The 20,880-nt window shown below is 37.8% G+C and overlaps 1 protein-coding gene across 1 annotated transcript in view; it reads left to right on the top strand.

Annotated features, from left to right (window-relative positions):
* Positions 1 to 20,880, top strand: part of LOC150084455 (enoyl-CoA hydratase domain-containing protein 3, mitochondrial) — a 144,665-nt gene that overhangs the window by 54,835 nt on the left and 68,950 nt on the right. Inside the window, exons 5-6 of the mRNA XM_090375233.1 lie at positions 7,148 to 7,232; positions 20,688 to 20,797. Coding sequence (XP_090231359.1) covers positions 7,148 to 7,232; positions 20,688 to 20,797 — 195 coding nt within the window. The remainder of the gene's footprint in view (positions 1 to 7,147; positions 7,233 to 20,687; positions 20,798 to 20,880) is intronic.

The raw sequence follows: 20,880 nt of genomic DNA, 5'->3' as shown, positions 1-20,880 counted from the left end.
TTAGGAAGGATAGAGCTGCTGGAATGAGTACAGAGAAGGGAAACGGGATTGGTGAATGGAACAAAGGGATGCTCTTATGAAGAAAGGCTTAAGTTCTGCAAATTGCAGTGTTTGGAGACTAGGCACCTGCGAGGTTATTTGATTGAGGTGTATATGGTTTGAGCAAGCTCAATGCTAATGGGATTCTTCCTCTTGATATTGATTGTCTGAGGGGGGTGTGAATTGAAACTGAGGAAAGACAGTTGTATAAATTTTTGCCTTTACCCAGCGGGTAGTTGATTGCTGGAACAAACTTCCATCTGTTGTAGAAGTTGACAGCTTAAATAAATTCAAGGTAGAACTAGACAAAATTTGGAGTGAATGGATGGGTGAAATGGGAAGGTTTTTTTTTTTTTTTTTTTTTTGGCTGATGCTGTATAAACTTGCTTTCTTGCATCATATGCCTCTATTAATGTTAATGCTATAAAAACAATCATCTCGAACAATGCTTGGCATTTTAACAATTTCTCATAGTGGTGCTGATGTGAAAGAATGTTCAGCTGGGTTAAGAAAAAAAAAAATGAATTCAAATGTCTTTCTGGTGAAGGCTTGGATATGTTCCTGGCAGCCAAGTCAGCAGTAATAGTTCAGACATAGCATGGGTTTGTAAAGGGGAAGTCTTGTCTTACCAATTTGATTGGAAACTACAATGTGGTCACAGAAGAACTGGATGCAAAAAATTATTTTGATATCACATACATGGATTTCAGGAAAGCTTTTGATACGGTTGCACGTGGAAGACTGGTGTACAAATTCTAGCAGTATGGCATTAAGGGCAAGTTACTGCAATGGATAAAGGGATGGTTGAGTGGGAGACGGCAGAGAGTGGTAATAAATGGACACTGCTCTATGTGGAATAATGTTATTAGCAGAGTCCCTCAGGGTTCAGTGCTGGGCCTATTGTTGTTTTTTGTAATTATCAATAATATCGATGAAGGTATATCAGGCTTAATGTCCAAGTTTGCAGATATTTACTAAGGTTGGCAGTAAAGACAGTATGCTACTGCAACAGGATCTAGAAAAAGTTAGGCAGATGGACTGAGAAGTGGCAACTGAAATTTTAACATTGACAAATGCAAAGTACTCCATATGGGTAGCAGTAACCCAAGAGAAATGTGCTAACTGTGTGGTACTACACTCAGGAAGGTGGAGAATGAAAAAGACCTGGGGTTAATTGTGCAGTCAGATATGAAGTACTCTGAGCAGTCCAGATGGACTGCTAGAGCAGGACAAGGAGTTTTGTCAATGATATACAGGGTGTCTCAAAAATATTGGTACAAACGTTTAGGGGAGGTAGGTAACATCTAAAGGAATGTGAATCGCATAGGAATCCATAACCGGAAACATCACCGGAAGTTGGTACATGGCGCTATTCATCAATTCGCGAGAGGGAAAATTTCTGGTTTACTTATTCAAGCAGTAGTCGCCGCACGAAGAGCATGTATCGATATACGAACTGTGAGCTGGCAGACATGCACCTAGTGTATGGATTAGCAGAGGGCCCACACGGTGTGCGCCCCCGTGCGGCACAACATCGCTTTGCAATAATTGTGTGGGCAGGTATGGTCGGTGACTGCTTAGTCGGCCCATACCTGTTACCATCCCGCATGAACTCCACTAAATATCGGATCTTTCTTGAACAAGTTCTATCAGTGTTACTTGACGATGTTCCAGCAAATGTGAGATACAAAATTTGGTTTCAACATGATGGGGCGCCTGCCCATTATGGAAGGTGTGTTCGTGACCATTTGAACAGGCGTTTTGGGCGTTGATGGATTGGCCGTGGTGGACCCATTGCCTGCCCCCCCCACACTCACTTGATTTCTTTCTTTGGGGGGGGGCCCCTCAAATCTATCGTGTATGAATCGCCTGTGGAGACGAAAATGGATCTCATGGCGAGACTCGTCTGCGCTGCTGCTACTGTCAAAGAAACTCCAGGTGTGTTCGACCATGTCCGCCAATCCATGCTGCGTCGGTGTCACGCATGCATCGTATCTCATGGTGGAACCTTTGAGCATCTGTTGTAACATGATGAAATGCATCCATCTGGTATTCTATTGTTAATATTATGTCAAATAAATGTTTGCCACTAATTAGTGTCTTGTGTCATTTCTGCTTCTTGTGCCTCTGCTACTACTTTCCCGTGACATTTCCGGTTATGAGTTCCTATGCGATTCACATTCCTTTAGATGTTACCTACCTCCCCTAAACATTAGTACCAATATTTTTGAGACACCCTGTATAGGAATTTTACTAGCATAGACAAGGAGGTGATTATCCCTTTGTATAAGGCTGGGGTTTCCAACTTAGTCTGTGATGCGATCTACTTTTTTTCTTCAAAATGTGCCACGATCTACCATCTCAAGAATTTCATTGATGAGATGTAATAATTATCTAGTAGTAGAATCCTAAAATTTATAAACACCATTAATCAACACATATTGAAAAATGTTGTTTATAAATTTTAAAATTAAATACAATTCAGAATTCTTATTTTAAATTCATATGTATTTAAATTTTTAATTTATGTGAAGTTTGTGTCTTGTCATCTGCCAAGCTTTCAAAATCGGGAATATACTGTGTTAAGGCCACCCATAAAGAATCTTCTATATGCAAGTCTGTAAGAGTAGAGCGATTTTTCGTCTTTGTTTGTTTCAAACACGAAAAGGCCTATTCACATAGATATGTGGAACAAAACAGCAATTTAAAAGTTCACTGCATTTTTTTACATTTGGATACTTTTCTCGTCAAACATATTTCCAAAAGTCTTTTTCATGATCTGGCTTATAGCAAGATATCGTTTCGCAATGTAATAATTTCATTTTGAAGTAATATTTTCTGCATGTGAAAAATTTCAGCAATTTTTTTCTTCAATTTGTTTCATATCTAAATTGACATTAAATCTATACGAAATATAATAAACAATGTCTTCGATTGTTTTAAAATCACTGAATCTGGTTTCAAAATTATCCATTACTTTCTCAATTTCAGAAACATATTTCTGTCTATTAAATTGAAAAACAGGATATTTTTGCAAATGATCTATGCAAAATGATTGAATTTTTTTTCTTCGAAATCCTTAGCCATTTCCAAAAATTGATATTTATATGCAGAAATACTACTATCATGTCACCCACATTTTTATTTTTTCCTTGTAATTCCAAATTCAGATCACTTAATTTTCTGGTAAAATCTGTCAAAAAAGCCAGGTCACACCACCCCATATCTTGTAGCTGCTGATAATCATCTCTCCTTTGATCAAAAAATTTTTTAATTTCATTCAGCAAATTTCGAAATCTCTGTAGAAACTTACTCCAACTCAGCTACTTCACACCTTTGTGAAATATTAGATCTGGTTAATTTATATCAAGTTGTATTTTGAAAAGTCTCCTTTGAAGAGATTGTCCTCTGATGGAATTCATGATTTTGAAAGCTATGTCCAAAACACTTTTAGTATTTAATCTTTTGGTGGATGATCAGTGGTAAATCAAAAAATCTGGGAATTCATCTTTTTGGCACAATTCGATGAATCCGTTAAGATGCCTTGTCATTGCTTTAACTCCATCTGTTGTTATTGATACGAGCTTAAATAGTGGTAATTTAATTTTTTCAATAACATATTTGAATGCGTTAAATATATCAAGGCCTCCATAGTTATTTCTTTTAACGAAACCATACCCAGCAGTTCTTCTCTAGTAGTAGAATCGTCAAAAACCATACCAATAAAAACAAACAATTGAGCAGTATCACTGACATCTATAGAATCATCCAGTTGTAAAGAAAAGGATACACGATTAGCAATATGAGCACGCAATTGTTCGCTCACATTTTTACTAATTTTTTTGATGCATCGCATAACAGTATTTCAAGATAATTTCAGATCTTGAAGAGCACTTCTAATTTCATTTTTGTTCTTAAAATTTTCAAAAAGAGAATGTTATTTCTAAAAATGCATCTTTGATGAACTGACCATCAGAAAATGGTTTGCATTTTTTTGCAAGAACATGACTCATGTTAAATGATGCTACAGTTACTGCTTTAGATTGTGAATTAGGTGTCATGAAGAAATTTTGTTGCACGAATAATGTGTATTTAAGTTCTTTTAATTTATTTTTTCTAAGGTCACGGGTAGAAGCTTTACAAATCAAAAAACAACATTTTTTTTTTTTTATCATTACAAAAAAGTATTCTAGTTCCCATTCTTTATGAAAATGATACATTTTACTCTTTTTTGTAGTATTTGTTTTAAATCAAAGGGTATTAAATTAACGTATAAGTACTGTTCAATTATTTATATTAAGTAAGCTAAATAAGAATTCGACACATACACTATGCTCTTCACAATCTAACTGCGTGAATTTTCGCCAAACAAGCCCAACGGCTGCACGGCAACAAGAGTAGTCATGTGGTTCAACGGATAAAAGAAATATTTAAAATTCGTGGTGAGCAATCAAAATTAAAGCTGTGATCGACTTGTTTGCCACTCCTGGTATAAGGCAATGGTCATGCCACACCTTTAGTATGCAGGTGTGGAGGCCTCATTTTAGTAAAGAATGTAGAGTTGCTAGAATGAGTACAAAGAAGAGCAACAAGATTGGTGAGAGGAACAAAGGGGTGTGCTTATGAAGGAAGGCTTAAGTGCTGCAAATTGCAGCATCTGGAAACTGGGCACCTACGAGGTGATCTGATTGAGGTGTATAAGGCCTTAAATGGTATGAGCTGGCTCAATGCTGATGGGATACTTCCACTTGTTCAGATTAAGAACCTCAGGGGGCATAGATTCAAATTGAGGAAAGGCAGTTGTAGAATAGATGTGCAGAAGTTTGCCTTTAGCTAGTGGGTAGTTGATTGCTGGAACAGACTTCCATCTGTTGTTGTGGAAGTTGATAGTTTAAATAAATTTAAGGCTAACTAGACAAACATTTGGAGTGACTGTATGGGTGAAATGGGAATGGTTTTTTTTTTTTTTTTTTTGGCTGATGCTGTAATAAGCTTGCTTTCTTGCATCATATGCCTCAACTAATGCTGAAGTCTAAACAGCAGGTGCATCATTATGAACAAAATTTAACTCAACATGTTTTAAGAGAGCAAAGGCTGAAACAGTACCTTTCATGAAGGAATTGACATTATTTGATGTCTTATGGAATAGCCAAACAGAAATCCACAGACAAAAAATATTAAGTAAGCTAATTTTAAAAGTGTACTATACTGGGAAAACTATCCTATGGCTGTATTTTAATATAAAATTTATATTTTGTGAGTGAAATGTAATATCTAATGCAGTGTGGACTTTAATATTCTTTTAGCTGCATGGAGTGTAATATGCTCTTATTTCTTAAAGACTTACAGATTATTCTCAAAATTACATTGTATTTTAGGGCAAAAGCCTCAAGTTGCATAGAGAGTTAATATGCCTATAAGTTAGTTCAAATGCATCAGATCTGCTGAATTGATTTGGTTTACCTGCAATGCCATTTCCGCTTCCTGCAATGCCATTTCCGCTTCCTGCAATGCCAAATCCACTTCGTATGATACCTTTTCCCCTTTTTTAAGACGACCCAAAATTTGTATTTTTGATTCTAGAGAAATAGTTTCTTTTGAGCGGTGCTTTTATACTTTCCTTAGGCATAATTTAGAGCTGAAATTTAATTCACAACAGAGAAATTATTCCAATATGGTTCTTAAGAACAAAGTTTAGTAAGACATACTTGGTTTGAGAACAATCAAATAAAAACCAAAATAATCTTACAGAAACTTAAAAGTCATGAACTGCATGCTTCAAAGTAATTTTTTATGGTCTCAAACCAGCACAAGTTCAATACCACAGCACTTAACACAGGGATTTCCCAATAATTTTTTTTTTTTTGCATAATGACTAGCAAGTCAACAGCAGGGATTCACAAAAAAGAATGGATATGTTGAAAAATTGCATCCAACATAATAGCAGGGTTTTCCTTGCACAAAAGCTCAAAAATACCATGTTATGTGTGGTTTGCCACAATTCTCTAAACATGTTAGAGCGAAACTGTGTTGTATAAGTACTGTGTTGTACAAGGATTGCCACAATTTATCAGTCATGTTAGAGCAAAACCGTGTTGCAGAAGTACCATGTTATGCACGGGTTGCCAGTACAAAGTTATGTATGCCATGTGTTAATTATATCTGATACTATACATTTAAGGTAATATTCTTGTAAACTTCCCTGATTCTATGTGGCTGTTCTGAAGTATAAATGGAAAATTTATTTTATTTTATTCAATGAACATTTGCATGCATGATACATTATGGATGAAATTCAATATTGTATTGAATTTCATCCAAAATTCAATAAGATGTCAAAATATGAACTATGAGTAGTAAAAGCAGCTGCCTGCAATATAGAAAACATGTTAAAAACTGAATATTTGCATTTGCAAATAAGCAAATGGCAAAGTTGCAAACTGTAAAGTTCTGCCAAAAACTGTAGTGTTGCTAGTTGTGCATTTTCTCTTATAGTTAAACTTTTCCATGCAATAGCTTACTAAATTTGCAAATTAGCATAAGCTTTGCAATTTTATTAACTACATCAACCTAGAGTTCATTCTTGATAGCTAGTGTATTTATAAATATAAATAAATGTAATTTTTACTTTTGAAACTTGTTTTATTAGCATAAATTAAATAAAAAATAAAAATTGAAAAGTAAATTAAGTTAATAAGTAAATAAGTAATTCATAAATTAAGTAAAATAATTAAAATTTAAATGTAGAGCTCTGTCTCTTGATATTTATACTATTCACTGATACAGTAATAAAACACTTTGAACTTACGATTTTTGTTGAGAGAATAAGAATAATATTCTCAGTGGATGCCACCACCCATTGATTGTTGCAAGAATAATAGAATAAAAGATTTATATTCTCTGTTTCTTGTTAAAGATATAGCAATGATTTATATCATTTGGATTTTAAAACATAAGACTATGAAGGAAGATTATAGATTAACAATAGGTGGTACACGAAATAGCTTATCTTGGTTATGGAGTCAATATGAATAAAATATCTTGTCATGAGTTTTAAGTAATTAAAAAGTAGCAATAAAGAATAGTGAAACTTCATATTTTGATATAGGACTGGCAACTGCTGCAGGATGTCAGCTTGCTGCATCTTGTGATATTGTCGTGGCTTCTGAAAATGCACATTTCTCTACCCCAGGGTAAGTTGAATTGCCTGTATATGGTATAGACAGGTGCTCTGATTGAAAATTGATTTGTCCTATGTGATACTTGTGTATTTTGATGTCTAAGTTTTGTTTTGAATGCAAATATTCATTATGTGATTTGAACATAGAATTGTGGGATTTTTCCCCCTCTCTCCTATAATCATAATTTGGCTGCTATACAAGATGTGGCTCAACCCAGGGGCTCACATCTGGTGAATATGGGCATGGCACACCCAGGGTACTGAGCTGGATATCATCATTCTTCTCTTTCTTGCTGATTCCTTTCTACTTCTCTCTCTCTCTCTCTCGGAGTAACTTGGTCAGGAATTTTTTTTTGCCTGGTGCAGCATAAACCTAAGGCTTCCTTGCACCATATGGCTAATAATAATAATTATAATAACTGTCATTAATTCAATAATATCATAGTGTACTTTACATTTTGTGTGAATGCATATAAGTGAAGATTTCTCTGATTAGTATTGGGATGCTTGCTTTTCTGATTTTATTATTGCCAAACATAAAGCAAAAATAATGCTTTTCTTCTGAGAGTTTTTAGTTTATTTTTATATTACTTTGATTTCCATAACAGACTCTGGCAGATAACAGCAATTCCAAAATAAAATTTCACTTAGCGAATCAGGGTGTGGGTCAGAAGATACTTCCAGTTCATTGAAAATAACTATTCAGATGACAAATGAAGATAAATCTACTGCAATTAGACAATTTTATATTGTAAATTTAGTTTCAATCAGATTTTACTTAGAAGAGTTTCCTCTATTTCCAACAGACAACACCTGTATTTCAAGTGGTGGAAACCTTGTTTCAAGGTGGAAGATTGAAGTACAGGGTGTCCATAAATCCTTAACCCCATTACAAGTGATTATTAAGTGCAACTAGAGCTAATATATGAATAATGTTTGTCATTTGAAAGAGCCCCTCAAAGAATTTTATATAACATTGTGTAGATGTTGCTAGTTTTGAAAATGGTTGTGCCTCACAACAACCATTAAAATGAACATTTTCTGTGAATATGCCCAATCGGATTGAAAATGGCAAAGACTTCCTGAACAAAGTTGTCTTTAGTGATGAGCCCACCTTCCACCTGTCTGGTAAGGTCAACCTCCATAACTGCCAGATCTAGAGCAGCAAAATCCCTCATCTGTAGTGAGCACAAACAGGATTCCCCAAAATTGAATGTGTAGTGCATCCTTTCCCATAACCAGGTGATTGGCCTATTTTTCTTCACCGAGCCTACCATAAACAATAACAGTTACCTGGATGTGCTAAAGCAGATGGCAGAACATCAACCAAACACTGTTTCAGCAAGATGGCACTCCTACTCATTGGGCTTTGACTGTACAACAATTTCTCAGTGAGCATTTTCCAGGCCAATGGATTGAACAGGGAGGACCAATTTCCTGGTCCCCTTGCTCACTGGATATAACCCCACTGGACTTCTTTCTGTGGGGTTACATGGAGGACTGGCAACAACAGGTTTATCATACACCCATTTCAAATCTGGATGAACTTTGTGACCGAATCACTGATACAGCTGTTTCCATGACACCCCAAATGCTAGAAAATACTTGCCACAAAATTGTAAACCATTTGTACATCCTATGGGCTACAAATAGTGCCCATGTGGAAACTTATTAACTTAACTTTTTGAGTTCTCCTTTCCATTGAAAGAACTGTTTGCCGATATCTCTTGTAGTTCTGGTTATGTAATAATTTGTATTGTGGTCAGATTCATGGATACCCTGTACCTCTCTCGGGGTGCACTCTTGTTCCTCCACTCTCTCTCCCAAAGTATTGTGAATTTGGTTTGAATCATATGGTAAACAAAAGAGCATCCTCTGTAAGTTTCATCAGTGTGATACATCACCATCCACTGCTCATTTGGAGAAGTCTGAATTTAATTCCTGCTATCAGCTGGGGATAGGGGAGAGAATTTCTAAAGTCTAAATTCACTCGAATCTGTAGTTAGCTGGTCTCAGAAGGAACAGGGTATCTTCCACAATTTATTCTGGGTATTCGGCCTGCACACCAACTGAGTTGTCTCACAAACACATTCTGCAAAAATACAAAATGACATGATCAACAAATCCTGGTGGTGGGAAGGGAAAGTAATAATTTCAATTTGTAAAAAAATAACCCATAAACAAGTGATTCTCAAATTAGATGTTGACTGCTACCTTGTTTCAAAATGAAGGATAAAATTAATCTCCCCCTCCCCCCAATCAGGTACTTGAGCACCCTGGTGATGGTGGGGAGCAGTTGTGTGTGAAAAATTTGATTTCTATCAGACTGTAAACAGAAATGTTATCAGTGTGGTGACACTAAGGACACATGTAATAATCTTGCAGTTGAAGTTTTTTTTGTAAGACCAGGTGAGGGCAATTTATGGTACCATTTAACAGATGGTTAAAAAGAAGTAAGTCTGCTATAGCTCTTCTCTCTTCAAGTGTTTCCAGCCCAAAGAATATACACCACTCTTGGTAAGATTTCTCAATGTATTCTATTCTACTTCTAAAACAAACATATTGTATCACTCTTTTTTTGGATATTTTCAATTTCTAATTTTTGATAAGTTGCATGGAGAGACCAGACCTGTGAGGCAAACTCTTTGGCTGGCCTAACATAAATTTTGTAAAGAAAGATAAATAGTGCACTTTTGATTGAAATCTCTGTTTACTCTTAAGAAAACCTAGCTTTTTGTTAGCTGCCTTTGATGTCCATGTTTGAGACATGGACATCAAAGGAAAGTGATTCTTTGATAAAGATACCCAAATTGTTGGGTGTACTAGCTTTTTTAATTGCCTTGTTGTTAATGCAGTAAAAACATTTTTTTTTTTTTTTTTGTGTGCATTGGGAAAACTCATCAGCTCACACTTATTTTCATTGACAACCATTTTGTTATTCTCCTTCAGCCACTGAATTACTTGTTACAGGGCTTTGTTTAGAATGATACAGTAAATGTTTATGTCATCTGCAAATATATTAATTTTGATTTTCTAGTCTCCAAGAGTGTTTGGCAGGTCATTGGCATAGATAAGAAATAACAGCAGGCCCAAGGAAATTGGGACACCAATTTCTGGTTTAAAACAATATGAGATCTTAACTTTGAAAATCACTGTTCAAGGCCTTAAACATCTCAATCAGATCACCCACAGGTGCCTAGTCAGATGCTACAATTTGTAGAACTGAAGCCTTTCTAGGTAAGAGCACCCTTTTGTTCCCTTCACCAATCTGGTTGTCCTTCTCTGCACCAGTTTCAGCAGATCTACATTCTTCATAAAGTGAGGCCTTCAGACCTGTATACAATACTCTAGATGCAGTCTAACCACAGCCTTGTGCAAAGAGATAATCATCTCCTTATCCCTACTAGCAAAGTTCCTGTATATCACTGACAAAACTCCATGAGCTGTCCTGGCAGCGTGTCTGCACTGCTCATAGAATTTTATATCTGACTGCACAATTACCCCGGGGTCTTTTTCATTTTCTGCTACCCCACCCGAAGTGTAGTTACACCCAGTTGATAAGTTACACTGAGATCACTGCTACCCATATTTAGTACCTTGCATCACATGCTGCGACCGCAGCATAATTGCATTCCTGTCCATATGGTCCTGCATACTTCTTTAACCAGTGACTCCATTATTATCCTTGGAGCAGATGTTAAGCTTACAGGTTTGTAATTACTAATGTTACCTTTTGATCCCCCTTTATGAATTAGGGATACATTCACACATCTCCAGTCCATAGGGACCTCCCCCTGAATCGAAGGATGCTCTCATAATTATTGCTAAGGGTTTTCTCAGTTTCTTTTCTGCCTCCCTTAATATGATTGGATAGATTCCATTCACCCCAGGTGCCTTTTTTACGTTCAGTAATCACAAAACCATTTAGTTCCCCATTAGAGTTTGATAAACTTCTGACATCTCCTCCCATAAAGAATTCCTCTTGAGTGAATGTAGATGCAAAATATCTATTCAATTTGTCAGCAACCTGAACAGGGTCATCTGCGGTTAACCTATTGACATCAAGTAGCCCAATGTGATTCAACCCCTTCCTTCTACTGTTAATTTTTTTTAGTAATGGCAACATGATAAAAGGAAGCACAGCTTATACAGAACTAACCAAAAAAAAAATAATAATAATGAATACCTTCATTTGCTCATTCATTCTAATAATTTATCCAAACCTTCTCTAAATTTCTTCAACCTAAATATGAGTTAGTTTCTGATGGACATCATGGCAGTATTCCTTACATTTTGAGGATACAGTATTCGCAATCCAACCACTAGATAACCCACTGAACTGAACCTGTGGACAACTCTTTAGGAGGCATCCAGATCAGCTAGTGTATAATCTCACTTCTACTCTGCCAGGTAGTGACGAGGGAGTCCAAATAGTGCATATGTGGGGCACATTGTCAAGGCCTGTGCCAAGGAGATAGGTGTGCTCTTGTTGCATGTACACAATATCCAAAAATTTTAATGATTTATTCATCATGTTTCCCCCCTAAACTTTTACTTCATCTACTGAATACATCATGCATAGTCAAACTAATAAAAGAAACTTATCTGTGAAAAGATCTAAACCTCCCATACTCTTCCGTAGTCATTTCACAAATGTATGTGGTCTCAATTCCAATCTCGATGATGTCCACTACCAATTATAATCTGCCAAGCCGCACTCACTTTTCCCGGCAGAGTTTCAATTACCAGCTAACTCAAGTACTACTCATCTCAGTTGTCCTAACTATTTGATCAGTGATTAGGTACAAGTACTAAGTACCACTTTTGCTTCAAAAGTGGTGCTTAGTACTTGTAAAGTACTAGAATTGCCAAATGATGCAAGAAAGCAAGTTTATACAGCATCGGCCAATATACATATATCCACTCTAATTTAGAACCTTCTCAGGCTTAAAATCTGTCTGGTCTATTCTGCCAAATTCATCTGTTGCCTCTATGATTCTACCGATTCCACTAATGCCAGGACTGTTTGACTTCTTTTCCTCACCTCTATTTTAGCATTAGCATTAGTAGAGGCATATGATGCAAGAAAGCAAGCTTATGCAGCATCAGCCAGAAAAAAAAAAAAAACTTCCACTGCACCCCTCCATTCGTTCAAAATACCTGTCCAGCTGAGCCTTAAATTTATTTAGGCTATCAACCTCCACAACAAGGGATGGAAGTCTGTTCCACCAACCAACTACCCGCTGGCTAAAGGCAAATTTCCGCACGTCTGTCCTACATCTGTCTTTCCTCAATTTGAATTTATGCTCTCTCAGGTGATTATTCTGAGCAAGAGGCAGAATCCCATCAGCATTGGGCATGCTCAAACCATTCAAGGCTTTATACACCTCTATCAGATCACCTCGCCAGTGCCTACTCTCCAGACACTGTAATTTGCAAAACTTAAGCCTTTCTTCGTAAGAGCAACCCTTTGTTCCATTCACTAACCTTGTTGCCCTTCTCTGTACTCGTTCCAGCAGCTCTACATCCTTCTTGAAATGAGGCTTCCAGACCTATATACAGTACTAAAGGCGTGGCCTGACCATTGCCTTATACAAGGGAATAATCACCTCCTTATCCGGGCTAGAAAAATTCCTGTATATCATTGATAAGACACCATGAGCTACTCTTGCAGCCTGTTCGCACTGCTCAGAGATCTTCATATCTGCCTGCACAATTACTCCCAGGTCCTTTTCATTCTCTACCACTGTCAGTGTAGTACCACAGAATTTATAAATTGCTCTGGGGTTGCGGTTTCCCATATGTAGTACTTTACATTTGCCACCTCTCAGCCCATCTGCTCAACCTTTCCAGATCCTGTTACAGCAGCATAGCATCAGTACTGTCCTTAACAACCTGCCAACTTTTGTATCGTCTGCAAACTTGGGCATTAAGCTTGATATACCATCATCAATATTATTTATAAATACAGAAAACAATAATGGACCCAACACTGAACCCTGAGGGACTCCACTGATAACATTAGTCCACGATGAGCAGTGTCCGTTGATTACCACTCTCTGTCTTCTCCCCCTCAACCACCCCTTTATCTATAGCAGCAGTTTGCCTCCAATGCCACACTGCTCCAATTTGTGCAGCAGTCTTCCATGTGCAACAGTATCAAAACCCTTTCTAAGATCCAAGTATAGAATATCAAAGTTATTCCCTGCATCCAGTTCTTTTGTGACTGCATAGTATCCAATCAAATTGGTCAGGCAAGACTTTCCCTCAACAAAACCATGCTGTGTGCGGGCTGTAACTAAAGCCTTGTCTAGATGATCCTGCAGTGCTTCTTTAACCAGGGCCTCCATTAATTTTCCTGGAACAAAAGTTAAACTCACAGGTCTATAATTACTTGTGTCAGCCTTTGATCCTCCTTTGGAAATTGGGGTCACATTTGCACATCTCCAGTCTATGGGTACCACCCCTGAGTCCAAGGAAGCTCTCATAATTATGGCTAAGGGTTTGCTTACTTCCTTTTCTGCCTCCTTTAATATAACTGGATAGATCCCATCCACCCCATGGGCCTTTCTTGTGTTTATCTTCAACAATTTCTCCTCCACTTTACTGTCAATTATTACAAGATAGATTGTCTAGCTTACTGCCAGAGTTGAATACACCTCTGGCATTCCCCTCGCTGAATAACTCCTCATGTGTGAATGTTGATGCAAAATATTCATTTAGTTTGATAGCTATCTGAGCAGGATCATCAACAGTTGAACCATCGATATCAAGTGGACCAATCTGATTCATCCCCTTCCTTCTAGAGTTTACATAAGTAAAGAACTCTTTGCATCCCTTGCCAAAGATTTCTCGTGATCTGCTTTCGCTTGCCTAGCCTCCTTTGTAACTTGATTACAGATCAACTTATATCTATCATAGGCTTCTGTGTTACGTGTTAATTTATATGTATCCCATGCATTTTTCTTCTCTGCCATATGTCTCATTAGTTCATCTGACATCCATTTAGGCCTAAACCTTGAACAATATTTCTTAGTTGGTATGTAAAGCGTTGTAGCTTCCAAGATAAGTTCTTTGAATGCTTCCCATTTTGAATTTGCTGTTGGTACATCATCAGTTGGTCCCACTGTATAGAATTTAAATACTGTCTCAGACCATCGTAGTTGCCTTTACGAAAGCAATAATTACAGCCTTCCCTTTACCCCTGATGGTAGTTACCTCTTTGAGTTGTTGTTTGTTGTTTTGGTTTTTAGGAGCATTAGCAACTAAGGCCACATTGCTCCGGGAATATGCGGTGGTCATTCCCTGACTTTTCCGCATCCTCCGTATTTGGTGGTGATGGGTACGAACCCCGGTCTAATCAAGAAGCGTGTGCTATGCACTGTTGCTCCTTCCCACCTGGCTACGGAGGCGCCACCTCTTTGAGTAAATCCCACTTCAGCACACTGTGATCACTACCACCTTGTGGTTCCTCTATCTGCAGATTCTTAATGCATGAAGAATCACTACTGATAATCAAATCAAGAGTATTATTCCTTCTAGTTGCCTCCCAAACATGCTGATGTAGAAAACAATCATCTAATAAATCCATAAAAGCCTTGCTAACGTGTGTGAGTGACCAACCCACAAATTCCAGTCAATATCTGGGAAATTAAAATCCTCCATTAGAAGACTCTCTGATTTACTTGCCCACTCTATTTCCCTGTACAGTTTTTTATTATACTCATCAGAGTCATTAAGCCTATAGCACACTCTTACTCTCAATTTTCATCTCCCAATGCTTATGTCACACCAAACTGACTCGACAGTGCACTGTCCAGCGATGTCGACTGGCTACACTTCCTTGGATTTTGTGTTTCTTAACTAATAGCATAATCCCTCCTCCCTTCCTATCCTGTCTATCCTTTCTGTAGACATTGTACTCCCCAAATTCCATGTCTGCATTCCTTATATCTGTGTGACACCACGTCTCTGTTATCCCAACAATATCTGCCTTTGATGCTTTGAACAATACCTCAAATTCATCAAATTTATTTACCAAACTCCTAGCATTGGTGTACACCCAAGTATACATGCGCCTGTTCTTTTTTTTTTAGCTACCCTAACACAACCCATGTGTTTACTTGTACCACAATGACTCCCAGCAGTCGCTGAAATATCCTGCATCTTGTTTTCCAGGCTGCTGCTCATTCCAATAGAAGCAGTGCAAGAATCACTTTCACCTCTGCCAGTGGCTACTGTTAATCTGTTAGTCCTTGTATCCCCCCAAGCTAGCAGTTTTCCAACCCACCTAACACTGCCTCGATAGCATCAGCAAACATTCTTGCACCCTTTCTATTTAAGTGTATCCCATCCCTGTAGAAGCAGTCCCTTCTGTTAACAAGTACAGACCAGGCTGAAAAAAATTCTACCCTTGAGCCCTACACAGTCTTTCCGGGGCCGAATTGATTGACAAGGCTCTCATCATATACTCCCTCCTATCGTGTCTGGGCAGAATTGCAGACACTTTCAAATTCAACCCTAATTCAGGGCTTTTTTTCAACAGTGACCTGTACTTGTTAAGTAATTCTGCCGGTCTCCTACTCTTAATATCATTAGTGCCAACGTGTACAACTATGTCACCTTTTGTGCCCTTAAAAGATGATATCCGCTCTACAACGTCATCAGCCTTTACCCCTGGCAGACATACTCTGGTCCTGTTCCACCTATCCTTTTTACAAAGCATGTTCCCCATTTCCCTGACAATAGATTCACCAACAACTACTAATTCCTGTGGGACCAGCGCATTCTGCCTTGGGGGTTGCCGCTGTTGCGTGATGACCAAGTGCAAGCTCTGGAGTTGAAATGGGCAGCTGAGAGCTTGATGGGCCCTCACTTTAATTCCTTTGAGGACATCCACCCTGTCCTTCAAGCTTTCATATAGGCCCATAACAACGCTGAGTTGTAGCCTGATTTTGTTACACTCCTTGCATCGTGCACGCGCGCACACAAAGACATCTCCCATGGCAATATCATGTCCCATACCCGAATGCTCCACAAACATCATGCAAGCAGTGCATTTTAAAAGGCTGTGATTCAGAGGGCAACTGCCCCCCTCAGTTCTCCTCTGAGCCTTTTGCTTTGCTGCTCTGGTCTGAGTCATGATTTCGATTTAATTTCAATAAAATTTAAATTTCAGTACAAAATTATAACCCTAAACTTGTATCCCAACACAGTTATAACGCTACATATATTTTTCAGTATCAAATATTATCTACGAGTTCTGTTTATATAACTTCCATATCAAGTTATGTATTAATTAATTATGTTTCGTTTGTAATCTAAGTCGTTATATGTATTTAGTGAAAAGTATAATTTAATTGACAACAACGTTTAACAAAATTAGTAGATTCAAAAGTGGTACTTAGTACTTGTAAAATATTAGTATTGGCAAATGATGCAAGAAAGCAAGTTTATACAGCATCGGCCAATATACATATCTCCACTCTAATTTAGAACCTTCTCTGGCTTAAAATCTGTCTGGTCTATTCTGTCAAATTCATCTGTTGCCTCTATCATTCCACCGATTCCACTAATCACACAGAACTGTTTGACTTCTTTTCCTCAACTCTGTTTTCTCCAGTATAACTTTCCTAACAGTGACATAACCTTCCTTAGTTAACATTAATTTTCACAGCTCCATTTGTTTTCAGATTTCTAATTACATAGACCTAGCTGGTTGAGATAATGAGGCTTTTGCAATTACTAATGACCTCACACTGCTGTTCATTTACCTACATTCCCATCCCAACACTCTTGAATTTTTTCCCAACAGTAATCCTCCAAAGTACATGATCAACGTTAGTGGTCCTCTAAGTGCCTCAGATTACAACTTTGTAATTGTTTCTACCAAATGGACTCTTTGTCTCTCGTGGCTATTCCCACCATTGTGATAGTATTAGTAGTGGAAAATGATGCAAGATAGCAAGTTAACATTAGCATTTTATATATATAAGCATAGAAATCTTTGCTGCTTTTCTTGGCATTCTTCACCAGAGACTTCTCGTAATCTGCCTTAGCTTGCCTAACCTCCTTTGTCACTTGATTACAGACTACTTTATATCTACCATAGGCTTCTCTATCATCCATTAATTTATATCCCATGCACTTTTCTTTTCTGCCATTTGGCTGAATAGTTCATCTGACATCTGTTTAGGTCTAGGCCTTGAACAATATTTCTTATGAAAAGCCTAGTGGCTTTTATTAAGAAAAATTTCTTTGATTACTTCCCTGAATGCTTCCCATTTAGAATTTGCTGTTGGTAACATCATCAGTTGCTCCTACAACATGGAATTTAAAAACTGTCTGAGGCCACTGTAGTCACTCTTACAAAAACAAAAGCATTTCCCTTTACTCTTGACAGCAGTTATTAGCATTAGTAGAGGCATTTGATGCAAGAAAGCAAGCTTATGCAGCATCAGCCAAAAAAATTAAAGTAAAATAAATAAATAAAAAATAACCACTTCCACTTCACCCCTCTGTTCGTTCGAAATACCTGTCCAGCCGAGCCTTAAACTTATTTAGGCTATCAACTTCCACGACAAGGGATGGAAGTCTGTTCCACCTACCAACCACCCGCTGGCTAAAGGCAAATTTCCGCACATCTATCCTACATCTGTCTTTCCTCAATTTGAATTTATGCCCTCTCAGGTGATTATTCTGAGCAAGAGGAAGAATCCCATCAGCATTGAGCATGCTCAAACCATTCAAGGCTTTGTACACCTCTATCAGATCACCTCGCTGCTGCCTAGTCTCCAGACACTGTAATTCGCAAAACTGAAGCCTTTCTTCGTAAGAGCACCCCTTTGTTCCATTCACTAATCTTGTTGCCCTTCTCTGTACTTGTTCCAGCAGCTCTACATCCTTCTTGAAATGAGGTCTCCAGGCCTGTATACAGTACTCTAGGTGTGGCCTGACCATTGCCTTATACAAGGGAATAATCACCTCCTATCCCTGCTAGAAAAATTCCTATATATCATTGACAATACACCATGAGCTACTCTTGCAGCACGTCTGCACTGCTCAGAGAACTTCATATCTGCCTGCACAACCACCCCCAGGTCCCTTTCATTCTGTACCACTGTCAGTGTAGTACCACAGAGTTGATATGTTCCTCTGGGGTTGCTGTTTCCCATATGTAGTACTTTACATTTGTCAATGTTAAACTTCATTTGCCGCCTCTCAGCCCATCTGCTCAACCTTTCCAGATCCTGTTGCAGCAGCATAGTGTCAGTAGTGTCCTTGACAACCCTGCAAACCTTCGTATCATCTGCAAACTTAGACATTAAGCTTGATATACCATCATCAATATCATTTATAAATACAGAAAACAATAAAGGACCCAATACTGAACCCTGAGGGACTCCACTAATAACATTAGTCCACGATGAGCAGTGTCCATTGATTACCACTCTCTGTCTTCTCCCCCTCAGCCACCCCTTTATCCATAGCAGCAATTTGCCTCCAATGCCACACTGCTCCAATTTGTGCAGCAGTCTTCCATGTGCAACAGTATCAAAAGCCTTTCTAAGATCCAAGTATATAATATCAAAGTTATTCCCTGCATCCAGTTCTTTTGTGACTGCATCATAGTATCCAATCAAATTGGTCAGGCAAGACCTCCCCTTAACAAAACCATGCTGTGTCTGAGCTATAACTGAAGTCTTGTCTTGATGATCCTGCAGTGCTTCTTTAACCGGTGCCTCCATTAATTTTCTGGGAACAGAAGTTAAACTCACATGTCTATAATTACTTGTGTCAGCCTTTGATCCTCCTTTGTGAATTGGGGTCACAGATTACAACTTTGTAATTGTTTCTACCGAATGGACTCTTTGTCTCTCATGGCTATTCCCACCCTTGTGATAGTATTAGTAGTGGAAAATGATGCAAGATAGCAAGTTAACATTAGCATTTTATATATATAAGCATAGAAATCTTTGCTGCTTTTCTTGGCATTCTTCACCAGAGACTCCTCGTAATCTGCCTTAGCTTGCCTAACCTCCTTTGTCACTTGATTACAGACTAATTTATATCTACCATAGGCTTCTGTATCATCCATTAATTTATATCCCATGCACTTTTCTTCTCTGCCATTTGGCTGAATAGTTCATCTGACATCTGTTTTAGGCCTAGGCCTTGAACAATATTTCTTATGAAAAGCCTAGTAGCTTCTTTGATTACTTCCCTGAATGCTTCCCATTTAGAATTTGCTGTTGGTAACATCATCAGTTGCTCCTGCAACATGGAATTTAAAAACTGTCTGAGGCCACTGTAGTCACTCTTACAAAAACAAAAGCATTTCCCTTTACTCTTGACAGCAGTTATGTCTTTGATCAAAGTCTAGCTTAGTACACTGATCGCTGCCACCCAGTGGGTCTTTTACCTGCAGATTCTTAATGCATGAAGAATTGCTGCTGATAACCAGATCAAGAATATTGCTTCTTCGTTTGCCTGTCAACACGCTGCTGTAAAACAATAGTCATCCACGAAATCCACAAAAGTCTTGCTAGTGTACGAGTCTTGCCATTCAATGTCTTTAAAGTTAAAATCTCCCGTTATGAGACATTGATTTCCTGGCCGACTGTGTTTGGTAAACTCATCACTGTCGTTATGCTTATAACACACTCCTACTCTCAATTTTGTTTTCCCAGTGCTTATATCACACCAAACTGACTCAACATAGCACTCATCACTCATATTGAGTGGATGCACTGCCTTAGATTTAATATGCTTCATAATCCCTCTTGACCTGTCTGTCCTTCCTTTATACATTGTACTCCCCATATTCAAATTCAGCATCACTTGTCTGAGTGACACTATGTCTCTGCTGTCCCTGCAATGTCTGCATTTGATGACTTAATCAGTACTTCACGTACATCAAATTTATATACAATGCTCCTAGCACACTAGTGTGCTAGGAGCATTGTATATAAATTTTACATTAGTGGACAACTAAGAGCAAGAACATGCACATGTTCTTGCTCTTAGTTGTACTTATACAGGCGCATTATAGCCATAGTAGCTTATGCGCCATTAAACGCCCATAACAACAACAATTGTACTTACACAGCCCATGTATTCACTGGTTCCATGATGACCCACGGCAGTAATGTTGATGATAGTGTGTGTGTGTGTGTGTGCAAGTATAAAAAGTACACAAGGGATTTAATTCTTTGTAGCACCATGTCATTGTCCTAAACATATCTTATAGTTTTTATGAATGGTAATGACAAAAGCTAATTAAAGTTACCTCAGCTCAACCATGGCGTTAATGACACTGGTGACCATGTATCCTCCTCCTAAATGCATTCTTATGAAAATTAAGATTGTGTATATGTGTAAACAGTAATTCTACTGAGACCTATTTTTTATCATTATTAATTTGCACCATTCTTTCTTAATAAAAAAAATCTGTTGTCTTTTTATACAGAGCATCAATAGGATTATTCTGTTCTACACCTGGCATTGCCTTATCAAGAGCTGTTCCTCATAAGGTGGCCTCTTATATGTTATTCACAGGATACAATATTAGTTCTATAGGTAATCATTTATTTTATTCTAGTATAGTGTGCATTTAAGAGCAATTTGATGACATTGTAAACTAATTATTGCTATACTAATAG

The sequence above is a fragment of the Mastigoproctus giganteus genome, chromosome 6 (assembly GCF_048544385.1).
Source record: "Mastigoproctus giganteus isolate SK-2022 chromosome 6, ASM4854438v1, whole genome shotgun sequence".
NCBI classification, from domain to species: Eukaryota; Metazoa; Arthropoda; class Arachnida; order Uropygi; family Thelyphonidae; genus Mastigoproctus; species Mastigoproctus giganteus.
Note: the sequence above shows the minus strand (reverse complement) of the source record. Positions and strands in the feature narration are given on the sequence as shown.